Source organism: Sturnira hondurensis, unplaced genomic scaffold (assembly GCF_014824575.4).
Source record: "Sturnira hondurensis isolate 20B ecotype Veracruz unplaced genomic scaffold, ASM1482457v3 Scaffold0007865, whole genome shotgun sequence".
Classification (NCBI taxonomy): domain Eukaryota; kingdom Metazoa; phylum Chordata; class Mammalia; order Chiroptera; family Phyllostomidae; genus Sturnira; species Sturnira hondurensis.
This window is the reverse complement of record NW_028080496.1, coordinates 10,539,234-10,565,199: the sequence shown is the minus strand read 5'-3', so window position 1 is coordinate 10,565,199 and position 25,966 is coordinate 10,539,234. Positions and strand designations below refer to the sequence as shown.

Here is a 25,966-nt window from a genome sequence, read left to right as displayed (position 1 = left end):
GTCGCCACTTTGCGCCCCGGCGTTGTAACCAGGAGAACCCAGCTAATGTTCCTCCCCGCCCCCCTTTGAGTGCTCCTGCTGCTCCTAGTGAGCAGCTTCGGGCTGGAAGGCAGGACCACAAATTCTAGCCCAAGCTCTAACGGTAACTCGCTGGGTAACTCAACAAGCTCCTTAAGTTCTCCCTCAGTTTCTCAGTCTGTAAGAGGGTGTGATCACCCCACCCCACCCCCCCGCCCCGTTTCACGGGTTTCTGTGAGGATAAAGACGGCAGGAGGTGTGAAGGCTTTGGATAAATACTGCTGCATTGGATATAGCCATCCATCGGGTGCAAACACAGGTGTGCAGGAAAGTGCCCGGCTTCAAACCACCCAAATTCGTTTTACTGTAGATGCAGAGAATATGCTTATGGATAAAACGGTTGGCCAGGACGATTTCCTGTCTTTTTGTGCAGCTAGGCAGCAGGCTCAGAGGACTTCAAAAATGAGCATAAACTCTGAAGATTAGTGCTCCCGGTGGTCTTCCAAGGTGTCCTGCAGGGTCCTCCGGGATCGTGCGCCACCTGGTGTCGGATACCCGCCTCTGCGCAGAAACCACGTGTAAGAAAGTGCTTACAACCTAACTACGCACCCTGGTTTTGACCCGTCCTAGCCAATAGGGAAGGGGGAGGCGGGGCAGGGGAAAGAAAAAGCCCAATCATCTCCTGCTCTTGGAAGAGAAGGCGGGGCTTGGGGTTTACCACGTTGGGTTTGTCCGCAGCGCTAATTACTTTTTCCAAAGGCAGGAGGAGGGTTTCACTCCGGCTGGCGCCGCCGCCTCGCGCGCTCTAGCTCCGCCGCCACTGTCCGGGGGGCTGCTCCTCCCAAGTACCATGTGTGACGGCGCCCTGCTGCCTTCTTTCGTCCTGCCCTTGCTGCTGCTGCTGGTTTGGGGACTGGACCCGGGCACAGGTAGCGCTCCCTCTCCCACCGATCTTCTTCGTCGGTGCCTCTCGCGACCACCTTGCTTCTGTCCTGCCGAGGCATCCTCTGTCTGACCGCGCAGCTCGGCTCCGGAGGCGGATTGCCGACAGCGCCAGGGGCCGAGGAGGCGCAGGCCGCAGCCGCGGGACGGGGCTCCGAGCTGGGCGGCCGCACGGGAGAGCTTCCCCGGGTGGTCGGGCCCGGGCGGAGGCGCTGGCGGGCACGGAGGTGCCGGGGCGAGGGAAGGGATGAGAGCGCCCGTTCGGGGCCGCCTTGTCCCGCTGCTGGAGCGATGTGCCCAGCGCTGGACCCGCGCTCGGCGGGCGGCCGGCTGGAGGCCGGGCGGCCGGGCGGGCCCCGCGGCGCTGACGCGTCTCCTCTCTCCCCTCAGCTGTCCGCGACACTGCAGCCGACGTGGAAGTTGTGCTCCCGCGGCGGGTGCGCCCGGACGACGTGCACCTGCCGCCGCTGCCCGGCATCCCCGGTCACCGAAGACGGCGTCGCCCCCGCGCGCCCCCCCAGCGCCCCCCGCCCGGCGAGCGCGCTCTGCTGCTGCACCTGCCGGCCTTTGGGCGCGACCTCTACCTGCAGCTGCGCCGCGACCTGCGCTTCCTGTCCCGCGGCTTCGAGGTGGAGGAGGCCGGCAAGTCCGGGCGCCGCGGACGCCCCGCTGAGCTGTGTTTCTACTCCGGCAGTGTGCTCGGCCACCCAGGCTCCCTGGTCTCGATCAGCACCTGCGGCGCCGCCGGCGGCCTGGTACTGCCTGCGCCCCCTCCGGGTCTGCTTGTCGGTCTGTCGCAGCGAAGGGGGTGGTCCCCGAGGAGGGCTGGGATGCGGGTGGGAATTTCAGACTTCTGGGCTGCTCTACCTGCCCTGGGGAGCGCAGGTCCAGCCATACCTGTCAGGCCCCTAGGCTGAGAGGCGCACTTCGCTCCGTGTAGAGAATACAGCATTTGCCATCTGCACAGGTGTATATGTGTGCATGTCTTGGGGAACACCTGTGTGTGTGTATCTCACCTCTTCTTGGGTGTGGGGACGGGGTGGTGGACATTCGCTGTCCTTCTGTCCTCTTGAGCCTCTCTGTACCTGGAAAAGGATTTTTGAAGCGCTTTGCTGACAGGCCACTAACCCACCCAAATTAGTTGAGTCGTGAGAACCAGGAGGGGGAGGGTGTTCATGTCCTTGTTCCCTTGGGAGACATGTAGGCATTTGTGTGGCACCCACCCTGCGCCTGGCCCGAGGGGTGCTTACTTTGGTGATAAGATTCTCCCTGTCCCCAGGAGCTCCCTTGCTGTGGCAGTAGCTCTTCCTCTGTCCCCAGGACTCTGCCCTGCTGCATTTGGGGCACCTGTGGCAGGTGCCCCGAGGGGCAGGAGAAGTTCTTCGCACCTCTGCCCTGCTGGCACTCCGAGCGATCCATCACTCAGATACATCGATGCCCAGCCAAATGCTTCTCAGCTTCCCCATGGTGCCTGGAGGAGCCCACATGGCTAGCAGATGGGTCTCCTCCAGCAGAGCCTGGTAGAGACTGAGGGCATAAAACGCACCGTTGTTTCTCTATCAACTGTCAGGACTGGCTGCTGGGGAAGCAGTTTCTGGTATTTTGTGCCTGCCCTTCCCAGGCACAAGAAACTGCTTCCCCCACCTCTACCCTATTTAGTTGCACCACCTAGAACTCCCCAGCCCTTCCCCACCTGGGCTGCAACCAGTCTCCTAGAATCTGCAACAAAGCCAGAAAGCCTGGGGGTGCGGGTTTTTATGTGAGACTTCTGCTGTCTTCAGAGCAAGGTCGGGGACCCCAGGGGTCATGTCCTGGGACGGGCCTGGGCCTTTACCAGCATCCCTTTCAGGACTTTCCTGCGGCAGAATGTGATCTACTGTTGCTTGAAGGGGAGAAATTGGGTTCTTCAGTTGGACGAGGGTAATGGCCCGTGGAGGGGGCAGACCATGTGGGCTGTGGGCAAACAGGCTTAAGTCGGAGTGAGAAAGGCTCGGATCGATGAAGGACTCGGGTCAAGGCTGTATCATGTTCTGGGAGGGACTGGAAGGCCCACATCATTTTTGCTGTTTTTGCCAAAGTGTTTAAAAGTCTAGGTCACATCACTGTACTGTACATGGAAACATCTGAATCCCATTTGCTGCGGTTTAGTGAGTTTCTGTAGAGGTCAGAGTTTATACTTCTTGGTGTAAAGTTTCCAGCGAGCAGCTATCTGTGAAGGAGCTGAGGGTGGAAATCTGGATAACATTGATTTAAATCCCCACAGAGTGAGTGCTGGGCCCACTCACAGATGGCATGCGAGCAGGGAGGGTTCACTTCAGTTCTCCTCGGGGCTGTGGGGACTGTCCTTCCCTTCGGCACCATGTGGGGGCGCTGTGCTTTAGATAAAGGAACGCGGCCAAGAGGCTGAGTTCGGCTGTGCCAGCTGCGCGTGGACCTCTAAGACCAAGAGATTCTAAATTCCTGCCGGAGCAGGCACTTCTGTTGTTTAGTCTGCCTTGTTCATCCCGTTCGTGTGAACGGGGTGCTGGATGTTAGACCTTTCCTCCCAAACACACTGGCTGAAGGCAGGAGGGAAGAGGCAGCCTGGTGACTTGGAGCGGACCTCTTAGGTACCAGGCGGTCCCGGAACGCACAGAGAAGAGAAAGAACAGGAAAGTAGGCTAACCGAGTTTGCACGGCCCTCTACGCTGCTTGCATGTTGATTCTCAGCTGTGCTCGGGTGGGTGGGCGCGCGCCTGTCACTCTTGACCATGGCGGAAGCATCGTGAGGTGGAGATGCGGAGCAGGGGTGGGGGGTTGGGGAGTGCATGCATGTGGCGTGTGTCAGGGCAGGCGTGGCTACAAGGCGTGAGAGACAGGCAATGTCACGTAGATAATTTTTGGTGGCCGTAGATGGTGGCATCCCAAAGCCGCCTCCTTGTAGCTAGAGAGTCATGCAGAGCAAGCTTAGTCTTTAAAAGTCCCACTAGGAAATACCCCAGGCTTTGAGGGCCAGATGCTCTCTGTTGCCACTGCTCAACACTGTCATTTTCCTGAGGCAGCAGCCACAGACAGTAAATAAACAGATGGACGTGGCTGTGTTCAATAAAACTCCATTCTGCTGTTGAGTTAAATCAGTTAAATCGTCCTCTCCATGGCTTGGTGGAGAGTGTTGGGAGCAGGGGCAGAGGAACGCACACAGGCTGGGCGCCCTGCTGCAGTGCTGCCGCGGGGCTGTGGGGCTCCAGAGATGCTTAGAGAAGGTACGTGATTGGAATAGATCCTCACTTCATTGTTCGGGGGCATGAAGAGTAAATCTCATACTCCGTTTGCCCCCCACCCACCGCGTTTGCCGGTGGGCACGGGCGTGGGCCCGTGGCATTTCGTCTCTCTGCATCTTAGTTTGGAGAGCTGGGCACGCTGCACTTCTGGGGCCCACAGAGGCCACAGGCTCATGCGAATGGTCTTCTGTCGATGCTGCTTCATTGCATTCATAAGGGCAGAGAGCCCTTAGCTCCCGTGTCAGGTTTGGGGAGAGTGCCTGGAAGTGTATAATTTCCAAGCAGTGACGTTTGGGCACGTGAGGATGGTGTCTCCTGCCCCAAGTAACGGACGTGACTCTGGACCAGCCGCCTCCCGTGGAGAGGACCCGATGGTGGAATGCCAGCAGAGCGGGAATCAGGTCTGGCTTCTGCTGAACTGGCAGTGGGGCTGGAACTGCAAGGAGCAGAAGGGGCAGCAGAGTCGAAAATGACTCTCTGTGCCGCCTGCCTGAAAGGATTGAATGGAAGGGCCTATTTCCCATCCCAGTGGGTTCGGAGCAGTGGCGTTTCTGCCTCGGATGAATACCCGCAAACGCTGGGGAGCGCATACATCAGGACCAGCCCACCTGTTTCGGGCTGAGGCTGTGCCTGTCTTGGGCGTGCTGTGTGTGCGGTGTTGAGACCAGCCCGGACCCCGAGGATCTGGGGGCTGCGGGGGGTTCAGAAGCTGCGCCCGTTTCCCAGGCCTCCCCGGAGAGAGAGAGAGAGAAGGTCGGGGATGCTCCCAGCATGCCTTCTCTGGAGTCACAGCCACAGCCCATGGGGCGCCCTTCTCCGCCTGTCGAATTTCTACTCCTCCCCCAGCAACGTCTTCGCTGCGACACCTTCTGACACCTCTCTTACTCCTCCCCTTTCCTCCATGCCTTTGTCCACCTGGCATATCATTAATTATTCTTTAAGTAGCTGTTCTCCCTCACAAAGAAGAGGCTAGTGACCATTTTTTAGCCGGCTTTGCATACCTGGAACGTTGACGATGCCCAGCACACACTAGGCTCTCAGTGAGTGTTTGGTGAGTGAGTTAATAATGGAAGCTTTTGGTGGAGAGGCGTGTCTCACAGTTCCGTGTGCTAGAATGATAATGAGGACAGATAGCGGGTGGTTAGGCGGCCCTGCCCAGTTCATGGTTTAGGTTTCGTGCTTCCATGTTGCACAAAACCCTCATCCAGGGTTGAGGCCACCGGGGTCGGCCTGATGGCTCAGCCCGCCTGGCTCTGGCTGGTCACCCCGCCTGCCATGCGGGCATTTCGGCGGCAGAAGTTCAGCTCTCGCATTCACGGGTCTGGCAGCTCTTTCTCCTGGTGCGCTTGGGAGCTTTGGCCGATGCTCAGGCCCGTTCCCGGGGGAAAGTGTGGTCCACACAGGAACAGCAGGGTGCTGAGGTCAGAGCAGGCAGCTCACACGGGAAGAGTCGGGTGGGGGCCCCATTCTCAGGAGGGCAGCCTGCATTTACGTGAGTCCTATGATGGAGTGGCAGGTCAGGGGTGCTGCCGTCTGTCCCTTAGAAGAGAGTGTCAGGGCTCTTGATCAACGATAAAATGGACTGCTTGTTAACACAACATCATTTGATCACATACAGCAGAGCAGGGGTTAGTCTGGGCAGGAATGATACCACGTAGAGGCCACGTGGAAGGGAGCCAATAGACCACACTACCTTGTCATGCCTGATGACACTGACACAGGTGTCCGGAAGGTGCGTCGTCCCAGGTGACTCATCCATTAATATTCTCACGTGCAGCATAAATATATTTGGGGAGTGCAAAGCGTGTTTCGAAAGCTTTGTCAGAAGAAACCATTGCGTGGAGCTGAAAGAAAGGAAGAAGGTGGTGAAGGACGGTTGTGAAATTTGGAGGCGTGGAGGAACAGGAGGGAAGAATTCGGAGCAGAGAATTCCAAGACAGCCAGACCTTCTCTGGAAAGACGTTCACACGGCCTCATGGTGACATTCTGTCAGGCTGCCCGTGGCCGTCACCTAGGCTACAGGACAAGATTTCCTCATTTGAACTTTTGCTTCGTCGGCAGCATTTTTTTTTGAAGATGTTCGAGATGGAATGATGAGCTGAGGACGTGTTCCCCTGATTGCGTTCTTGGAGCTGATTTCCTGCACGCTGAAGCGCTGCAGCTGCCTGACCTTGGATGTGTCTGACGGGAGAGGGTTTTGCAGCCAGCATGTTGGAGGGAACCACGCAGAGCCCCTGGTTAACCTTTCCCTGTGCGGGCTTCTGCACATGGATGCACGGTCACGCTCTCCTTCTTTAGGAAATGAGACTGCACGGCCCTTCGGGCTGCGGTCCTTGAGCAAGTCCCTCAGCTCCTGGGAACCTCCCCACCTGCAGCCCTGTGGGGCAGGGGCAGTGGGTGAATAATACTGGCCATGCGTGGCTATGGATAGAGTGAAACGGAGGAAGTCTGTGAAATCATTGAGCGCTGGCACGTTGTTAATGCATTAAAAAGACATCGCTCCTCTCGCCCCACAGGTGGTTCCAGGACTTGCCAGTTACAAATCAACCAGTCAGTCAGCACTGTTGACCGGGTCATTGTCACACACCTGCCATGGGCAGGACACTGTGGCAGGCTCTCATCAAGCCTCCAAGAGAAATAAATGCAGGCCCTGTCTCGGGGGCAGGGGACGGCCCAGATTTGCGTGGGAAGGAAGGCACAGCAGGGTGGTTGGGGGTGGCAGAAGGAGGGGCCCCGACGGGAGTGGGGCTCAGGTTCCGAGGGGGAGGACGACAGCAAAGGCACTGTGGCCGGGGCCTGCCTGAGAGAAGAGCCAGTGAGTTGGCTGTGGGGTAGCGGTGGGAGGTGAGGCCCCACTCCAGCCTGAGAGCTGGGGTTTCTAGCGGATTTCCAGGTGCTGCATTTGGAGGGTCACTGGCCTAGAGGCGACGAGGAGCCTTTCTGACTGTTGACTAGGGAGTCTCTGGTGATAGCTGAGGGGGCTTCCTGGAGGAGGTTGGCATTTGGAGGCTGGAGTTGTGGGTTCTTCTAAGCAAGACCTTCTAAAGCCCTCCCCCCTCACCCCAGGGTTGGACTGTGTGTTAGTAGGATTTCTCACCAAGGTGAGATTCTCCCTATATATACATTGCATTCCATCAGAATTACCTGCAAACTGGCCTTTTGTGCAGCAGCTTATGAATGTAAACACTAGACTGAACCATGGATCACTGGCTTTGAAAGTGCTAGACCCGAGCATTCCAGGAAGTGGGGCCCCTTGTGAGGGCTGAGCGCCTCCTCCTGGACACATGGGGCTCCTGCGGGCCGAACCAACTTCCGTCTCTCCAAAGCATCCAAGTGTCTAACGCGGTCGAGTTGTAACTTCAGGGGAGAGGGCGAAGGCCGCGCTTTCCTGGAGGCCGCACGGTGCCACTCGGAGAGTTTTATTAGGGGCAGTAAAATCTCTGAGTTGTCGTTGGCAGACGTTCTGATGGATTGGAAACCTTGAAATCTTCTTAGAGCGTGGAGGTTGGAGGCGATCTTGCTGGATGACCTGACTGAATCTCGGAGAGGCTTGGTATCAATGCATCCTTTTGAAAGGTGGGGGGACCTGTGTGATTGGGCTCGAGTGAATTCTCTACTCAAGACTGGAGGGATCGGTGTGTTGTGGCGGGTGGCAACATCCCTGTCCCATGGGACCTGTTAGACAGACATGTATCTCCAGGTGATTTTCATGTGCCCTGGAGTTTGAGGACCACTGGTTTAGGATGTCATGGCAATGGGAGAGAAGAAAGGATGTTTATAACAGCCTAGGACTGATCCACCTGATCTACTGAATCTGTTAGCAGAGGCAGTCCTGACCTTCGACCCTTGGTGGGGGGCATGGACGCACAGCCCACGGTGCAAACTTGGGCCTCCCCCAGCCCTCGTGGGGGGTTTGCCAGTTCTTTGTGGGGGGTTTGCCTGGTCCCCTTGACCCCTAATCAGAAAGGGAAGTAGCAGCAGGTGTCCTGGGGAAGAAGCATTGCTTCCAAGTGAGGTTGATAGTTCTCTGCACCGTGTGCACATACATACTTTTTAGGGTCAATATTCATTCTGTTAAAGCGGCCAATCGCAAATCCTGGCTCTCGCATCTGTCATTCCATTGACAATCACTTTCTGTTTGTCATCCAGCAACTTTTTGCGATCCCTTCGAAGGGGGCTTTGGATAGTATTTGGCCCCCATTTATAAATGTGGTGATCAACCTCTTTTAAACCCTTCGAACTGTATTTAGAAATCTAACATATTCAACTTCATTTTCAAGGTCTTCGTTTGATTAAAAAGCACACCCTTGGCAAGTATTTAAGTGATTCTTATAAACCTAAATAAGTGAGTGTTACGAACCTGGGGGGTCTTCTAAGTTCTCTTATACATTCTAGTACTGCTTATAAACCTAGGAAGACTTTAAAATCGCAAGGCCAGATTGCCATGCACTTTAAATTACAATTATAGATCTAACCCATTGGATTCCTTTCTGAGTTCTCTCAAATGCTGCAAGTTCTGGGGGAAAATGCACAAATCCCTTACCACAGAGCTAGTGATCCTACAGGTCTGACGAACTCCGTCCTCTCTCTATTTTTTTCTTTTTTAAGATTTTACTTATTTATTTTTAGAGAGAGAGGAAGGGACAAGGAGAGGGAGAGAAACATCAATGTGCGGTTGCCTCTCACATGCCCCCCAGTGGGGACCCGGCCCACAACCCAGGCCCGTGCCCTGACTGGGAATCGAACCCACAACCCTCTGGTTCGCAGGCTGGCCCTCAGTCCACTGAGCCACACCAGCCAGGTCATCCACCTTGTTTAGTTCTAAGTATCCCCAGGGAGATGTGCGTTTTCTCATTAAGGATATAATTGTCATTCAGTCCGTATGCATTTGGGGTTGCCGCTTCAGCTGGGCTTTTGAGGGATGATTTTAAAAAATTATTGTAAACATCAAGTTTGTTTTTATTAATAGATGCATCTTGGAAAGCAAACCTGTTGCATACATCGCTGTACCCCTCCACACCTCACGGCCCCTCTCCCATGCTTCTGCTGGTGGGATGCCTCTAGCAACACAAAAGTGCCTTCATGGGCTTGGTCTGTGGGGGCAGCCGGTGAAGAAAAAGCCCAGATGTAGGAACCAGGCCGTAGCAGGGTGGCCTCGCCGCCCGTGGGCTGCTGGGGTCGCGTGCGTGCGTGCGTGCATGCGTACGTGCGTGCGTACGTGCAGGTGACCGACACCCCGTCTTCCTTCTTCCGGGCAGGTCGGCCTCATCCAGCTGGGGCAGGAGCGGGTGCTCATCCAGCCCCTCAACAACTCCCAGGGCTCGCCCAGCGGACGGGAGCACCTGGTCAGGCGCAGATGGCCCTCGACCTCCAGCCCCACCGCCGAGGCCCCGGGACCTGGGCAGCTCTGCCAGGTTCTCACAGGTGAGTCCGGGGAACAACAGCATGCACCCGTTTGGCACCGTGGCGCGCCTCCAGGCCACCCCCACCGGTGTGTCCCCAAATGCACCAAAGTCACGTCAGCAAGAATTCACCTGCCCCTGTAGTTTGAACGCTTTTCCTTAATTCCCACAAGGCCCGCCCCTTCCTCCTCCTTTCTGTCTGGATGAGCCTCCGCGTCTTGTTTGTAGCCGCCCTTTGAGAAAAGGTGTTTCTGGAAGGAGCCCAGGGTCTTGTGAACGTGGTGTCTCCGTTCTTATGGAACGAGAGCCAGTTGAGGCCCGAACACCTCGATGGCCTGTTGTCAGGCCCCAGGTTGGTGCAGGGCTGGGGCGAGAATTTCTCCTCTCGGAGCCCTGGCCAGGGCTTGGTTTCCTAAGGCAGTGGTCCTGCGTCCTGGCTACATGAATTAGAATCGCCCTGGGGTCCCAGGGAGTGGGGGTGCTGGAGGTGTGGCCCCTGGGCCCGCAGTATCGATGTCACCCAGACACCTGTTCTCAGCGAAGCACATTCCACCCTCTCCATCAGAAATGAGGGGGCAGGCCCCGTCGTCTGTGCCTTCCCGGGCCTCTAGGTAAATCTGACCGAGCTGCAGTGTGAGAACCAGTAGCTTTAAACAATGCCATCCACTGACCCGTCCCCAGTGTCCTGATCCGATTGGTCTGTGGTGGGACTTGGGGTTTTTTTACAGGTGATTGGATGAATCAGCATCTCAGGGTGAGGGCCCAGTGTTCTTGCATTCTGTGCTGTGTCCGAGCAGCCTGTGGGTGACCCACTGGGTGTCTAGGAACATTGTATGGTGCTGCGTCACCGCCTGCCCGCCCACGAGTGTCCCCTGGTGAAGGCAGACATCCTGCTGCCCAGAGGGGGACTTCCTACCTGGAGACCGTGGGACCCTGTGGCTGACCCTTTGGGAGCTGTGCTTTTGTAGTTTCGAGACTGCTATAAAACTGGAGCGTGTCTTCTCCGTTTGGTATCCCAGAGCCCTCAGACGGAAGCCAGCAAGGCGGCTCCCTTTGAGAACAGCCCGGCTGTGTGGAAACCAGCCTCAGCCCTGCTGTTTTGTGTGGCCCTGTTTCTGTCCAGGCAGTCGCCCTCCGGAGCCCAGTCTGCCTCCATCAGTGGAGCGTGCGTGGGGATTTTGCTGGGTCAAGGCCGTCTCTGAGCCCCCACAGAGCTCTGTGTGGTGATCCTGCCACCACACATTAGGGTTTTGCTCTGTGCCTTCCCGTACCCTTACAAAAAAAGCAGGGAGGATGGACCATGGTGTCAACATACCGCGAAATCCAAGGGCAAGAGTGAATCTCATTGCCCCTCCAGTCAAACCAGCGCCCGTGAGCTGCCTGCCGGTCAGCGGTCAGAAACCAGGGTGCACGCGGGTGATGTCGCGGAATGTTTGTCTGCTCGCCAGCTGCCCTCCTGCCCTCCTCGTTAGGGGTGTGACGGCAGGGACTGCTGACTAGATGCTGCCCTGTGCTTGCGTTTGCATTCCTGCCCCTGGGGGCAGTGCCCAGGCATCCTCTCCGTAGACTCCTCAGTCTGTAACAAGAAAATGCGACTGAGACGAAAGCAGGGTGGGGAGGACGCGATGGAAGCAAGGCGAAAACAAGAGCAGTCATGCCAAGGGGCGCGTTTCTGGTGTTGCTCAGAAAATAACCTGCCCTTCCCCGTCCCCAAAGCTCACGTCTACGTTCCTTGTTGTGCGGGAGAAACAGGCGCTCTCGAGGTGGCGCCAGCTCGAGGCTCCGGCCGGGCAGGGACCCAGCAGAAAGGCATATGTTTTGCCTCTGGTCCTTCCCGCTTTGCAGAAGGTGCTCTGAACTTTGCTGCTGTGTTGAACACAGTGGCGCCCCTCATAGGCTTAGCTCGTAAGTGTCACACCTTGGGAGTTTAGAAAGTGGCGAAATTAATTTACTGGGACACTAGCAAAAGACAGGTTTTTTTTTTAATCTTCACTTGAGGACATTTCTTCATTGCTTTTAGAGAGAGGAAGGGAGGGAGGGAGAATAGAGAGAAAGAGGGAGGCATTGATGCAAGAGAGAAACATCAGTTGGTTACCTTCTTACATGCGCCCCAACTGGGGATCAAACCTACAACCTGAGTCTGTGCCCCGACTGGGAATGGAACCTGGAACCTTTTGGTCTATGGGATGATGCTCCAACCAACTGAGCCATACAGGCCAGGGTGCAAAAGACAGTTTTGAAGTTTCCTGGAGAGATTAATCAGACGAGTCCAAGCTTTCCTATGGGAATGTGTTCTTTGTGGCTGAACATGGTGGCTTCTGCTGTCACCCTTAAGCTTGTGTCCCCCAGCCTGGGACGTGGCTTTGGGAGTCGCCAGCTGGCTCCTGCCGGTGGAGTCTGATAACTCTTCCTCCTCCACGAAGCACTCAGTTTACCTGCGAGCTGGGCCAGGTAAGCCGCCATGCACTCTAGCGGGGAGAGGTACCAACACATAAAAAGCGACCTGGAGGGAACCGCTGCTTTTCCTCACGTACAACAGAGCTTGCCTTTCTAGCCGTCCTTGGGGCTCCCAGAGAGGGGACAAGCTGATCCTGTTTCTGTTACAGCTCCTTACTTTTAGGATCTTATAAACCGATTCATAAAATATCGCTCCAGTTTGGAAGGTTGAAACTTGGCATGAAAATATGGCGTCTGTGTGAATCTTTTTTTTTTCCCCCTTTTGGTGAGAGCATGAGTTTTTGAAAGTTTTTTTGGCCATTCTCAACAACGGACATGGCACTTGGGATATTTTGCAATGTTGTTCGGCTTTTAAGTGGTTGTTGTTACTTTAAACTTTCTGTCTGTCTTCTGTGGCTATTTTAGTTTCTCCTTTCAGAGTCAGGGTGGAATCTTCCACTAGCATCTTTAGTGACAGTTTGAATCTCGGTCTCCTCCTCCACCACGGTAGACACGACAGGTCATGGTAGAGGGAGGTGGTAAGCTCACACAACGAATGTGCCACGAGGCCCTTTCTGAACAGGACTCCTACATGTTTTGAGCAGCAGAGGGCTTGTCAGAACACATTCGATGAAGGGGCCTGTGAAGTCTGTCTGCTTTGTAGTTCAAGTTCTGTTGTGATTAGTTTGTAAGTAGTCACAGGTATTTTGTGATGTTGCCCGGCTCACTGGTAGCACGAAAAGGTTCACGTTTCGTCAGTACTTAGAAGACACCGCAAGTCTCCAGAAGTTGCATGTTGCTGATGTGTGTGATTGCACATGCAATCCCACATGTGTACATGTACATATACTCTGTAGCAAAGGCTGGGTTGCGGCTTGTGCTTGGTATCAGTGGAGATTCGTTTGGTTGGAAATGACAGCAATCGGAAGTGACTGGCTTCACCACCCGCAACCTCACTGGCCCCGGGCGTGGCTGGGCTGGCTCCTTGGTAGTCCTTTCTCCACGTGACAGCTTTGTCCTCCGCTGGCTCCTCTCTGGCGACGAGGCCGAGGCGGTGCCCTCTGTTTAGTCGCAGCTGAGTCGGGGTGGCGTGGATAGCAGCTTTCATTCCTCTGCGCCCGTCACCAGTTTGTCTCAGCGTCCGGAGGCAGGGTCTACAGGGCTCGGGTCTAAGGAGCATCCCTCTGCCTTTTACCCTGGTCTCCACTCCCTGCAAGCCGCCGCACGCTTGGTAAAAGCCTGCTGCACTGGATTCAGAGCACCTCTAATTCAGATCTAATTCATCTTCGCAGTCCACGTGGTTCATAAGACATGGGCTGGTTCTTCCAAGTTCCATAAAATTTTCCCGGTTAGCCCCTTACTCCCGGGTGCCCCAGGGGTGAACATGGCCGCCAGGGTTTGCTCACGTGGAAGAAGCACCGTCCCTCTGGGATTCGGTTTCTCTAACTTCTTGGGGAATCTCAGCCTTTTAGTGGATTAAAAAATAAGGTTTTGTGGTTTATTCAGTTTGTCTTGTTTTGGTGGCAGTGATGGTCTGCCTTGAATTTCTGCATCTCCACTGGAAGCGAAACCCCAAAGCACTGGAGTTTCTCCACATTTAATATTTTAAGTATTTACTTAGGTGTAAAAATGAGCACCTCCAAAAGTAGACAGCAGTGTTTTAAGAATTATTATTCCAGGAGAAAGAGGACTCCCACCTGAGGCCCTCTCTGTCTCCCCAGGAGTCACTGACATTTCTGTGCCTTCGTGTTGGTCTGCTACAGCGGCTGGGACAAGGGACCATGGCATAGGCGGTTTAAACAACAGACTTGTATTTCTTCACAGTTCTAGAGGCCCTGGAAGTCCAGGATCAAGCTGTGGGAAGTTCCAGACCAAGGTGTTAGCAGGGTTGATTTCTTCCGAGGCCTCTCTCCTTGGCTTGTAGGTGGCCATCTTCTCTCTGTCTTCATGGCCGTGTCCCTGGGTGCCCCCCCAACCCGGTGCTTGTCTGCCTCCTAATCTCCTGTTCTCATAAGGACACCAGTCAGGTTGGATTATGGGCCCCCCCCCATGACCTCACTGTCATTTAATTAGCTCAGTAAATAGCTTATCTTCAAACGGCCCCCGTTCAAAGGTATTGCTGGTCAGCACACATCGTTCCGCCCCTACCAGCCTCTGTTTTCTCATCCATAACATTGAGACAACACTGGTCTCGTATGCTTCTTGTGGTTGTAGCTGAGGAACACGCATTTGGGGGGATGTGGCCCCTTCCGGCGCGCTGGGTCAGGAGGACGTGTTCATGAGAACTCTCACAAATGCCCCAAAGGTAAAAAACAAACAAACAAACCAAATTTAGAGGAAATTAGAAGTGAGTCCTAGAAAGGGACTCTGTCTGCAAGAGCAGATGTCCCAGTCGGCCGATTCTCTGTTTGGTTGTCCTTGACCCCATGAAAGGAGCCGTCCAACGTTAGACAGGTTAGAAGGGCGGGGGCCGCTCTAAACCTCTGTTCCTCCATCTGCCCCTCCGGGATCGCATCTCCCTCTTGGAGATGTCGTGGGTTTTCCGTGAGATCGAGCACACTTGTCACCTTGCAGCTAACAAATGTGGGCTGTTGTCGCAGCGGCTGTGTTTATAATTACTGTTATTTGTCGCCCCCCATTCTCCATTTTCAGGGGGGCCCTTTAATGTCCTTGTTCTGTGTGAAATGGCGAAGCAAGAGAAACCCTGAACAAAGAGGCCTGACCCGGGAGCTGAAGGCTCTCGTGGTCCTTCTTGAATCCATCCTTCTCGTCCCTTGAGCAAATCTGTGATGGAATCAAGGAATCGGAGTGTTTCTAGACCAGAGTCCACTCTTGAGGCCACGTGCTTACCTCTTCCCTTTCATTCCTGTGCGTTTGCTTAGCCAGTGTTCACTGGCCGCTCAGGACGCTGGGTGGGCCGGTGGCGGGAGTTGGGGGTGGCAAGACACAGCGTGGGCCCTGCCTCCAGGAAGCTTGGGGTTTGCGGGGGGAGGAGGGAGACAGTGAGGAAGTAAACAAATGTAGCAGGTATAAATTACTTTTACTTAAATATTTAAAACAGGCCCCAAAAGAAAAAAACGAAACCACCCACTGCATACAAAACAAAGCAAATATTGGAAGCTACGTACCCAGCATGCAGACCCTAACCCATGTTAAGATCTGCCTCTGGACTCTTTCCTTTTTTAAGAGAAAGTAATATTTATGGCTGTGACTGAGTGTCCTCTATCCACCCCATCCCTTCTCCTCCCACCACCTGGCTCCCGGGAAGACATCGCTGTTCTGAGGTCGGCGCGAAGCCTTCCTGCCCATGTTTTCAAACTGTCGTAACATTGCTACTACATAGCCATAAACCATACATTGCTTTGTTTTGTATGTTTTAAAACTTACATAGACGGTTTCGTACTGTGCCACTTGCATTTATCATAGCAATGTTTTCCAGGTTTGTCCATGTTAAAAAGTGCAAATCCAGCCCCTTAATTTTAATTGTAGAGATCTATGTATTAATCTTTTCAAAGCACTGGCTTTGGTTGTATTTTTCTTGTCTACTCTTTTGGGTTTTCATTTCTTCCTTTAATTCCCATTTTATATTTTTTACTCCTTTTTAAAAAAAATACTCTCTAGATTCAGTCCTGCCGCTTTTCCCCAGCTTCTTGAGCAGAATACTTAGCTCACTAAACTTACTTCATTTGTAGTGTATCTGTGTAAGGCTACACATTTTTCTGTAAACACACCTTTAACTGCATTCAAATTCGCGTATGTAACACTTCCAGTGTCCAGTTCTAAATGTTCTCCAGTTTCCAAAATAGCCTTTTCTGAGACAGGCGGTGGCACATTGTAGCAGTTAAGAATGAACATCCGCCCTGGCTGGTGTAGCTCAGTGGATTGAGCACAGGCCTGCGAACCAGAGGATCACGGTTCGATTCCCAGTCAGGGCACATTCCTGGGTTGCAGGCGGGTTCCCTGCAGGCCAACTCCCAGCAGGGGACGCACGAAAGGCAACCATACATTGATGAAAAAAAAGAAAAAAAGAATGAACATCCAGGCCTACCGGGTTTGAATGCCTGACATCACCACTTCCTGGCTCAAGTGGCTCTTGAGTCTCGGTTTCTTTACTGGAAAAATGGGGTTTTTGCACGTACTTTATAGAAGTATTCACATGATTATCTGAGTTAGTACATGCAAAGCAGTATTTCATGCAACGTATTGCACAGTAAGTCCCCACTTGCCATCGTTGATGGGTTCTTAAAAGCAAAATGACGTATAACAAAACCAATTTTACCACAAGCTAATTGACGTGAACAGTTAAGTTTCCACGACATTTGATTAGTGTTAAAAGGATATTAGCATTGAATGAAAGGATGATATTCGTGGATGTCCTGTACATTGTTACCTATGATTATTATACGTAGAAACGATTTGATCTTTATAATTTTTTATCATATGGGTTTTTTCCGTCTTTCACAAATTTCTGTATGAGAGAGTTTGGACACTGTGGCCTATGTGATGTTTCCACTGGTTCTTTATTTTTATAGTTTCAATATCTCTGCTGAGATTTCTGATCGTTTTCATTCATCGAGCACCGTGCGGTTTTCAGGCTTTCTACCAGAGTATAACGCTCCCTGACCAGGTCTGCCTCAGCCTCCTGGGCTGTTCTTTCTTCCAGGCATTGACTCCGCCCCCCAGCCCCCCAGATCTTCCCGCACTGGCTCACTTGTGTGGATGAGCTGTCTGCGCAGCAGCAGCAGATGTCGGGGTGACTTGGGACGCTCTGGGGAGGGCACCAACAAGGACCCCCGCCGGTGACTGGTCTGGCAGCCAGTGGGCGGTGTGGTAGGGGCCCCTGCCCATCTACCAAGGTCAACAATCAAAGACAGTGTGTCACCTTCTAGACATTCCTGTATATCCAGTTGCAAAAAATTCTTCCTGCATCAACTAGCAGTTGATCTGTGCTGTATCCCTCCCTTCCCTCCTCTGTTCTTCCTTTAAAAAAGGTAGTCACTCAGGCCCTGGCTGGTGTGGCTCAGTGGATTGAGTGCCGGTCTGTAAACCAAAGGGTCACCAGTTCAATTCTTGGTCAGGCACATGCTTGGGTTGATGGCCAGGTTCCCAGTAGGGGGCGCATGAGAGGCAACTACACATAGATGTTTCTCTCCTTCTCTTTCTCCTGCCCTTCCCCTTGCTCTAAAAATAAATACAATAAAAATCTTGAAAAGGGGGTCCCCCTGGAGGCTTGATGAGGACCACCTGGAAGGGACATCCTCTTGCCTAGGGGGTCCCACCTGTGCTCCTGTGGGTCCTTCCTCCTCACCCTCCCCCCACCCCTGGAGGCTCTGTGTTCTGAAATGATCACTGGAGACTCAGGAAAAATGGAAAAGCCAGGCCTGGGGGCAGCGTTCGAATGAATCTTCACGTAAACGTTAATTATAGTTCGTATGCCTCTGAGCTTTCAGGAACTTGGCGTGTGTGCATGTGTGTGTCTTCTTTAAATTGGCTTGAGTCGATTTTACTTTTAGGTCTCTATTTAAACCTGTCAGACACTTGTATCAAAGGCAGCAACGTCGTTGCTGGGCCAACGCATGTTTCCTGTGGGCTGTGCTGGGCCCAGCCCTGGCCCCCCATGGGCCTCCTGCAGGGGATGAGAGAGTGGGTCCCAGCCCTCCCGCAGCTGCCACTGCAGCGGGCTGTTGGGGACACTTGGATTGAACGCTGATTAACAGTCTCATTCAGGACGTGCCCTGGGGAAGAGGGTCCCAATCGTCACATCCCCCCTTCTCCTGTGACAGACGTGCAGGTGGAAAGGTCCCTCTGACTCCCAGTGGTGTGTGCTGGGCCTGGGAAGGGAGGAAAGAGAGGAGGCGAGGACCAGGCCACCAGATGGACAGCTGCGACTCTGCCCCATAAAGCAGGGGTGCCCACACACGGGGTGGGGTGCCCCGAGTGGCATGTTGTTCTGAAAGTCGAAGCCCGGTGCTGGGGTGGGGGTCTTGCTGCCCACACTGCCTGCCCATCTGCCGGCCCCCGGAACTGCTTCCTGGGACCCCTTTACAGTTCTCTGCTTTCCCTTCCCCGCGGGGACCCAGTGGCTCTGTGGGACTGAGGCGTGCCCTCAGAACCCAGTCCTGGTTCCTGCCATTGGGGCGTTGCCTTAGGGGCATTGCCAGCTGGGACTCAGCTCTGTGTGCACGGTCTCCACACGCCAGCACGTTGCAGGGGGCCTCTGCGGCCACCTGGTCACCGCTGCTCTGTGCTCATCTCACCGCCTCGGGGTCTTCCTGCGTTTCCACCCGGGAGCCGCCCCCTTTCCTGTCTGGAGCCCCTTCGTCTTCGATGGATGGAATCGCCGCTTGCTCCCATCACTTGGAGTTTCTGATCTGGATTGTGTGCTCACCCAGTTCTGTCCCGTCTCCCAGACTCAAAGTTAACTATTGGCCCTTTCTTCCTCGTCCGCTTTCCTTGTCCCCCCGCCCCCCCGCCATATTTGTTTGTTAGCTCCTTATTTTGATATAGCTGCACGGAGCGTTGGTATACTCACTACCCACATTCATCCATCGTCAGCACTTCCCCCGAGTTGCTCCATAGTTAGCTTTCTCTCTCTCCCTCTCACCTTCTCTCTCCCCCATCTTCTGCATCCTCTCGTCCCTCCCCGTCGCTCTTACTGTGTTTTTCTGGACTGCCCGAGAGGGATTCGCAGACATCATACTCCTTTGTCTTTCAATACTTTTATTTATATTTCCTAAAAATGCTTACTAACCCTCAGTTATTTATCAAACTCAGGATATGAAGCGTGGACACAGTACTATCATCTAATATGTCACTTGTATTTGACTTCTGTCCGTGGTCCCAGTGATGTCTTTCATGGCTTTGTTTGCTGGATGCAGAAGCCAGTCAAGAGGTCGCACTGCACTGAGTTGTCACGGCCCCTTCGTCTCCTCCAATTGGGGTCCGTTACTTAGTGCTTGTCCTGACCGGCCTTCGCATTCCTTCCAAAATACAAGCACAGTCTTCTTCTTTTGCAGAAGGTCTCTTAATTTGTTTTTGCCTGATGTTTCTCCATGATTGGACTGTGGTTAAGCATTTTCAGCAGGAATACCATAAAGGTCGCATGTTCTTCTCAGGACGTCCGTGGTTGGTGACGTCGACTTATATTCCTTGGTTTGGCTTGTGTTTCTGGATTAATCTGCTGTGAAGCTATTACTTTTCCACATGTAATTAGCAAGTAAATTGTGGGATCTTTGAGACAACGTTGATGTCGTTTCCATCAAACGATCACTCACTAGATTTGGCATCCGTTGATTCTCGGCAGACTCAGTTATTGCTGCGATGGCTTCAAAGTGACACTTTTCTAACTCTATCATTTCCTCCACATGTTTAAGACTTTATTTTTAGAGAGAGGGTCAGGGAAGGAGACAGAGGGGGAGAGAGACATCCATGTGAGAGAGAAGCACCAGTCAGTTTCCTCTTGTACCTCCAGACAGGGCTGTTTCCTCCACGTTTTAAATCTGTGCTCTCCTGCAAGGGGCATGGCCCCTGCTCCCCCATTTATTTATTTGTGTCTGTGCAGACCTGTAGATTCTTATTGTGCCCTGTGGATATGGACGAGTATGCATGTATGCATTTGCTCAGCTGGTCTCAGACCTGGCCCTCCTGAGGCTGATTTATAAAATCAGACATGGGCATTGGATTTCCGAACGGCTTTTGCAGCATCGTGCAGACAGACATGCGCTTGCTGCCTCAGATGTATTACCATGGTGTGTGCTGTAAGTGGATTTCCTCCTATTACACCAACCTTGAACTCCTGCTGGAAATCTCCTGTGGTTGGAATGTATTATTTCCTTAAAGGGACATTGCGTTCTGTTTGCTAATGTCTTCTGTAGGCTTCTTGCATCCGTACTCATACATCATGGTGCTCTATCATTTTCCTCTTTTGCGTGTGGGCTCTCACTCTTAGTTTAGCTGTCGAAGTTAGACTAGTTTTAAAAACTGGTGGACGTTTTCCTTTGTTTTCAGAGCTCTGGAACAGTTTGTGACTCATTGAGGTCATCTGGTCCATGAAGGGTTGGTAGAGTCCCTTTTGGAACAGCCTCAGCCTGGTGGTTTTTTGTGGCTGTAACTCTTTCATAACTTCCCCTGTTGTTTCTTCCCTAAACACTGGCCTGTTTAAGTCTTGTATTGCCGATGGGCTCAATTTGGGTAAATTATATATTCCTAGTAAATTCATTGGGTTTTCGGGTTGAAGTGCATAGAGGTTTCCCCCTTACTGAAAATGTCGAATAATTTTTGTTTAATGTGGTTCAAACTAGATTGCATATTTCTAGACCCTTGGTACGTTCAAGGTACACCTTGGCTTATAGAACTGTATCCAATGACTTTTTCATGTCTTTTTACTGCTCTTGAAATCCATGTTGTGTTTTGAGGGCCAACTTTGATGCCATCTCTTCCAGGAAGTCCACTCTGATTACCTGTTTTCTAGAATCTCAAGGTGCCGTGTCTACGTTCTGAGTGTTACACGTATCTCAGTCTGCTGTTTGTTGTCTTAGTTGTGTCTCATGTCCTCTGGCTGGAAGGCAAGACTCCTCTGTTACTTTTCCTGTTGCCGCTGCAAGAAATAGCCACACACTTAGCGGCTTAAAGCAACAAAAAGGTATTCTCCCACAGTTCTGGAAGTGAGCGTTCCGAAATCAGTTTCACCAGGCTGACGTCAAGATGTCAGCAGGCCTTCATGCCTTCCAAAAGCTCTCTAAGGGGAGAATCCACTTCCTGGACTATTCCAGCTTCCAGAGGCCGCCGGCGTCCCTTTGTCCTCAGCCCCTTCCTCCCTCTTTGAGGCTGGCAGAGGGCCGTGGAGGCCGCACGCATCACCGGGACCTTTCCCTCCGTCATCCGCGCTCTCTCTCGGCCTCCCTCACAGGAGCACACGGCTGACCGTGGAGGCCTAACTGGATTATCCAGGGTGATCTCCCCCTCTCAGGACCCTTCACTGGATCACGTCCGCAAAGCCCCTTTCATTGTATAAGCTATTGTAGCCACACGTTCAGGGGATTAGGACCTGGACACCTTTGGGGGCTGTCCATCAGCCTGTCATGCTCCTAAATCTCTTTCCCATGCATCACCTTTCCTAAACGTGTCTCCCGTCAGCCTGAGTGCTGCAGTGGCCGTCGCCGTGCAGCCATCCTGTGGCCTTCCCCTTCCCACTGTCTTTGGGATGAACCCTCTGTGGGAACACAGTAAAATCAGTACAGGGCAGGCACCCTGGCGCTCTCCTTGAGTATTCCCATTCCTAGACTGAGAAAGAGAATCTAACACTCATGTGTGGAGACAGAAAGGGAAAGGATACCCGGCCAGCTGTGTGCCTGTAAGTGTGTGTGTGTGTGTGTGTGTGTGTGCATGTGTGTGAATGCCTTTTCCCACCACAGCTCCCCCAAGCAGAGGCATTGGAAGACAAGTGTGCTGTCCATTCCCAGTTCTCTCCTGGGCTCTTATGCAACACACCCCCGCCCCACTTGAGTAACTCAAAGCAGAGACGGCCTCCAGCTTAAATAGGAAAATCTGCCTCGGGCTGCAGACGGATCAGGAATGCACAGTTTATTATTTAAAGTGCACGCTGGCTTGGGACAGTCCAGGTGGCTCAAGGAAGCTCCTGGCAGCCGGTCCAGCCCCAAGGCTGGAGGGAGGGACCGTGGTCCCCAGAAGGCACGGGCCGGGTGGCCGAGGTGCTGACTTGGTGTTCCAGGGGCAGTGGGGGTGGAGTGCGCGGCCCCTGCCAGTTCCCGCAGAAGTGTCTGATTTTTGAATCAGCAGCGTTTGTGTTCCTCCAAGGGGGAGAGAGCTGGAGGGAATGTGTGCCTCAGCTCAGGAGCATGCCCGGCTTCCCTCCCAGCAGGAGGCCCCGGGCCAGAAAGTCGGACACGGGGAAAGGGAAGGGGAACAGACACCCTGTTTGGAGTGACTGCTTAGTCTTTTGTCAGAAATGACTTTAAGGTTGCATTTTTCCCCCCTTCTGCAGAAAGGTCTGGCTTTCTCAGGCCACTCATTTCTCATGGAAAAGCCCAGCAAAAAAATAAATAAATAAATAAAAATAAAGTCTCATCAGGACATCTGCTGCCCAGTTTTCTTGGGCGTTCTCCAGCCACGAATGCAGTGGCTTCATTTTGCAGAGCCTTCTTCCAGAGCAACGGGCAATTTCTCGTGCACGACCAGACAGGGAATTCACTCGCCGGGACCGGTGTGGGTTGCACAGACTGCCTCTGGGCTGAAGGCGCATGTACCTTTCTCAATCCATTAGCAAGTCATAGATCAAATTCCCTGTCACTGAGTTTGGACAGAGCTGGACAGTGAACCGTAGGGGAACAGCCCAGCGCAGCTGGGAGTGTGCCCGCTCAGCTGAGCAGAAACTACCAGGCAGCCCTGGTAGGTGGGTGGTCAGCTGTGACGGTGGCACGGAATGGAGGCTGGGACCAGCTGTGAGGGGCCAAGGCCCCCAGACAGGGACCCAGAGAGACCGTGTCCACGTCTGCTGTGGGTGTTGCTGCTACAGCAGTGCCCAGGGACACTCAAGACTGGGGAGGGGGAAAGGGGCTCTTCTTCTCTCCAAGGAGACAGACGTTATTTAGAGATGGAGCTTACAGGCCAGGGCCCGTGCGTGGCCTTCCGGGCCTTTTCGAAGATAATAGGGATGCTTTGTGTCAGTATTTGAGGAAGCATGACTTTCTCCCGGAAGGTACACCAGGAGCCACCCCTGCCACAGCCAGCTACTGCTTCCCCAGCTCTTCCCCGGGGCCTTTGGGTTTCCCTCCACCGACCCTGACCTCTTAACGTCGGGGTGAGGATGCTTCCCCCCGTGTGGGGCTGGCTGTGGGCAGGGTACAGCCGAGCCTCGGGGCTTCGCGCCCGCTCTGTCCTGATGGTGTCATCTGAGTCACGTCTGGATGGCTGGTTCCCTTGCGTGGAGCAGTTAATCATTTTTTTTGGTGGAGTGTGTTCAGAGCCGCTTTGGGGCTGAGGCCCTTAATTAATTTCTGTCAGGGGCCTTGCTGGCTGCCTGTGAGTTTGCAAAACTGCCTCCTTCGGTGCAAATACGCGTTTCTCGGTGGTGGGGGTCATCTTGGCTGTCCCAGTGATGTGAGCGTCTGCCCCCAAATCTGCCTTGCTGCCCCCACCCGACGCCCTCTCCGAGGAGGGTATTTGGGTCCCTGCATGTCTCATATGGTGATGAAGATTGTGCACACGAAAGTCTGCAAAGGAATAGCATGGTTATTCCTTCTTATCCTCACCTGAGGACATTCCTTCGCTCCTTTTTTTGAAAGAGGGCGAGGAAGGGAGAGAGAGAGAAACATTGATCGGTTGCCTCCTGTATGCACCTGGCGGGGGGCTCAAACCTGCAACCTAGGTGTGTGCCCTGATTGGGAATCGAACCTGGGACCTTTTGGGGCACAAGGCAATGCTCCTACCTCTGGAGCCACCCGGCCAGGGCAGCACAGTTATGTTTTTCTCCAGCTTGAAGTGGTGCGTACCACCTTACGAAGCATTCAGGAAGTCCACCGGAGATTCCATCTAAAGATGCTCCCAGTGCCTTTCCTGCCCCTCTGAGTCCAGGTCAGCCTGGGGGAAATGGGCCCTCCCAGGACACCACAGGGGGTCGGGGCCCATGGAGAGGCGTTCCCAGAGAGGGCCGAGCCACCCAGACTGCAGGCTCGCTGACCCAAGGGGTGCCAGGCCGGGGCTCAGGGCTCTGAGAAGGTAGGGTGGGGACTTGGGGAGCCCCATTGAGGGGAGAGGTTTGAGCCGGGTCTGAACACTGTTGGACCTCAATGGATTCACAGTGTAGGCCATCACAGAGGAGGGGACGGGATGTGTCGTCCGTCCCTGTGTTCACTGTCAGCACGCCTGGCACCTTCCAGGGCTGGAAATCCCACCCCTGGGAGAATGTGTGGAGGGCTGCATGGCAGCCAGGGCAGGGCGTGCAGAGCCTGGAGTCAGGCAGGCCTGAGCTCCAAAAGCACACGTGCTGCGTGACCTTGACCGGGCATAGCTCCTCCGGACCGCCATCACCTCGTGAGATTGTTGCGAGGGCTCCATCCCAGGCTGACCACTGGCCTGGTCATTGGCCAAGGCCACGGGAAGGAAGACTATGAATGGGATCATGTGATTGAAAAGACAACTTTCTTTGGGACATCCATATTATGATAAGTCACAGTGTCCCCAGCAAAATGCTGTGCTTCTCTTTGTGGTAGATGTGGGGTCACAGTGACTTAGGAAGGACCCAACACAAAGATCCATGACCCTGGGTCCCGTGTGGCTTCCTGTCTTAGCTGACCAGGCATCCAGTGTCTAATGTAGGTGACATTTGTCCCTGCACCCCCAGGGTGGCCTTTCCTACCGCCCGGCCAGGCTGCCTGAGGGACTCCACATACCATCCAGCAGCGGAAGCAGTGGGAGGGGAAGCCGGAGCAAACTTGGCCGGCCAGCCAGGGATTCCGTTTTCCTTTCCCATACTTTTTTTTTTTTTCCACGACTCTGACACTGACCGTGTAGACTTCTGGATGAAGTTCCACATTGAACCGTGTTAAAGAGTAGCTCCTGGGAGTTCGGATGGGCCAGGAACGACCTAAGAGGAAAAGCATTTAGAAGCAGCCTGGAGAGAAGGAAGCTGCCGAGGCCGCAGGGAGAACGCACCTCTGGGGGCGCCGCCAGCGTGCGTGCCCCGGGCCCCGTCTGCAGGGGCCGCTCCCTTTGCCTTTGGGGTTCAGAGACATACAGCTGTCATCCTCTGCTGTCCCCCTGCCGCTGGCCTGTGGCAAGCACCTCCAGCAGCCTGGGCTGCAGACAACGGAACATCGTTTCTGGCTGCCAGATAAAATAAAATGCTTCGTAATAACCCTTCTGACTCCAGGCTCTACCCTGAAACATTTGGTGGGTGCATGCGTGAGAGAGGGGTGTCTTTGTGTGGGGGTGGGGGGCATGGTAATTGTTCCCTTCCAGCCGTGTAATGTATTCCGTAATAGATGTCATTGAACCGTTGTTTAAAAAGTGCGATTTTTGCCAAGCGAACCAGATTTTAAATTGAGTACATGAGCTTACCATTTTAAGGAAGTTGGGAGGGAATCCCGTAAAGGGGAGAAGTTTCTGGCAGGCGATGTACCAGCTTCTCAGCATGTACTTTTTGGGTGGCTCCCTTTTTCTTTTCTCATAAAAAAGCATAATTGTTTGCCTAGATCAGATCTGCGGGTTTTTGTTTTTTGTTTGTTTTTTTTGCGGGGGCTCTCAGTCAGGCAGCACTTCCACAGTGGATGCAGCTGTTTCTCAGGTGAGGCCGTGGTATGTGTGCACGGCTGGGGGCCAGGCCTATCTGGGGGCTCAGGAAGCAGCCCCAAGAGCACAGGGTCCGTGGGAGCTCACATTGGCGTGCTGTCCACAGGACACGGAGGACATAAGCCACACGCCCCGCACTGCACCAGGCACATCACACCCATGATCTCATTTTATCCCTTCTGAAAGGCTCAGCTGTTCCCGTTGACAGGGATCCCATATCAGCTGGCTAAACACGAAAGAGCATTTAGGGACCAAAGGCAGGAGGAGGCCTTGCATGGCTCTGGCTTCTCTCTATCTCAAACTAAGCCAAAAAAAAAAAAAGGAATTTTTGGGCTCCTGTGAAAAATCTTCCAGGTAATACGTCCTTCAGCCTTGGCGGGGCCCAGGGTCTTTGGGAGTGCGTTTGGACATCCTTGCTTTCTCTCGCCATCTCTGGCCTATGTTTCCCTCTGTGCTGACTTCATTCTCAGGCAGGTCTTCCTTGATAGGAGCACAAGTGGCCCCCGGAAGCTGCTGCTTACGTCCTCGGGACCTCCCATGATATCAGACTTCATAAAATGACTCAGGCCCTGCGTGGGTCACAGGCCACACAGGGACTCG

At 53.7% G+C, this 25,966-nt stretch overlaps 1 protein-coding gene across 1 annotated transcript in view; it reads left to right on the top strand.

The window, feature by feature from the left end:
* The first annotated feature begins 793 nt into the window (after positions 1-793).
* ADAMTS17 (ADAM metallopeptidase with thrombospondin type 1 motif 17) overlaps positions 794-25,966 on the top strand; it is a 187,667-nt gene continuing 162,494 nt past the window's right edge. Inside the window, exons 1-4 of the mRNA XM_037053739.1 lie at positions 794-947; positions 1,351-1,715; positions 9,479-9,644; positions 16,536-16,538. Of these exons, the coding sequence (XP_036909634.1) occupies positions 869-947; positions 1,351-1,715; positions 9,479-9,644; positions 16,536-16,538 (613 nt within the window). The 5' untranslated portion in view covers positions 794-868. The remainder of the gene's footprint in view (positions 948-1,350; positions 1,716-9,478; positions 9,645-16,535; positions 16,539-25,966) is intronic.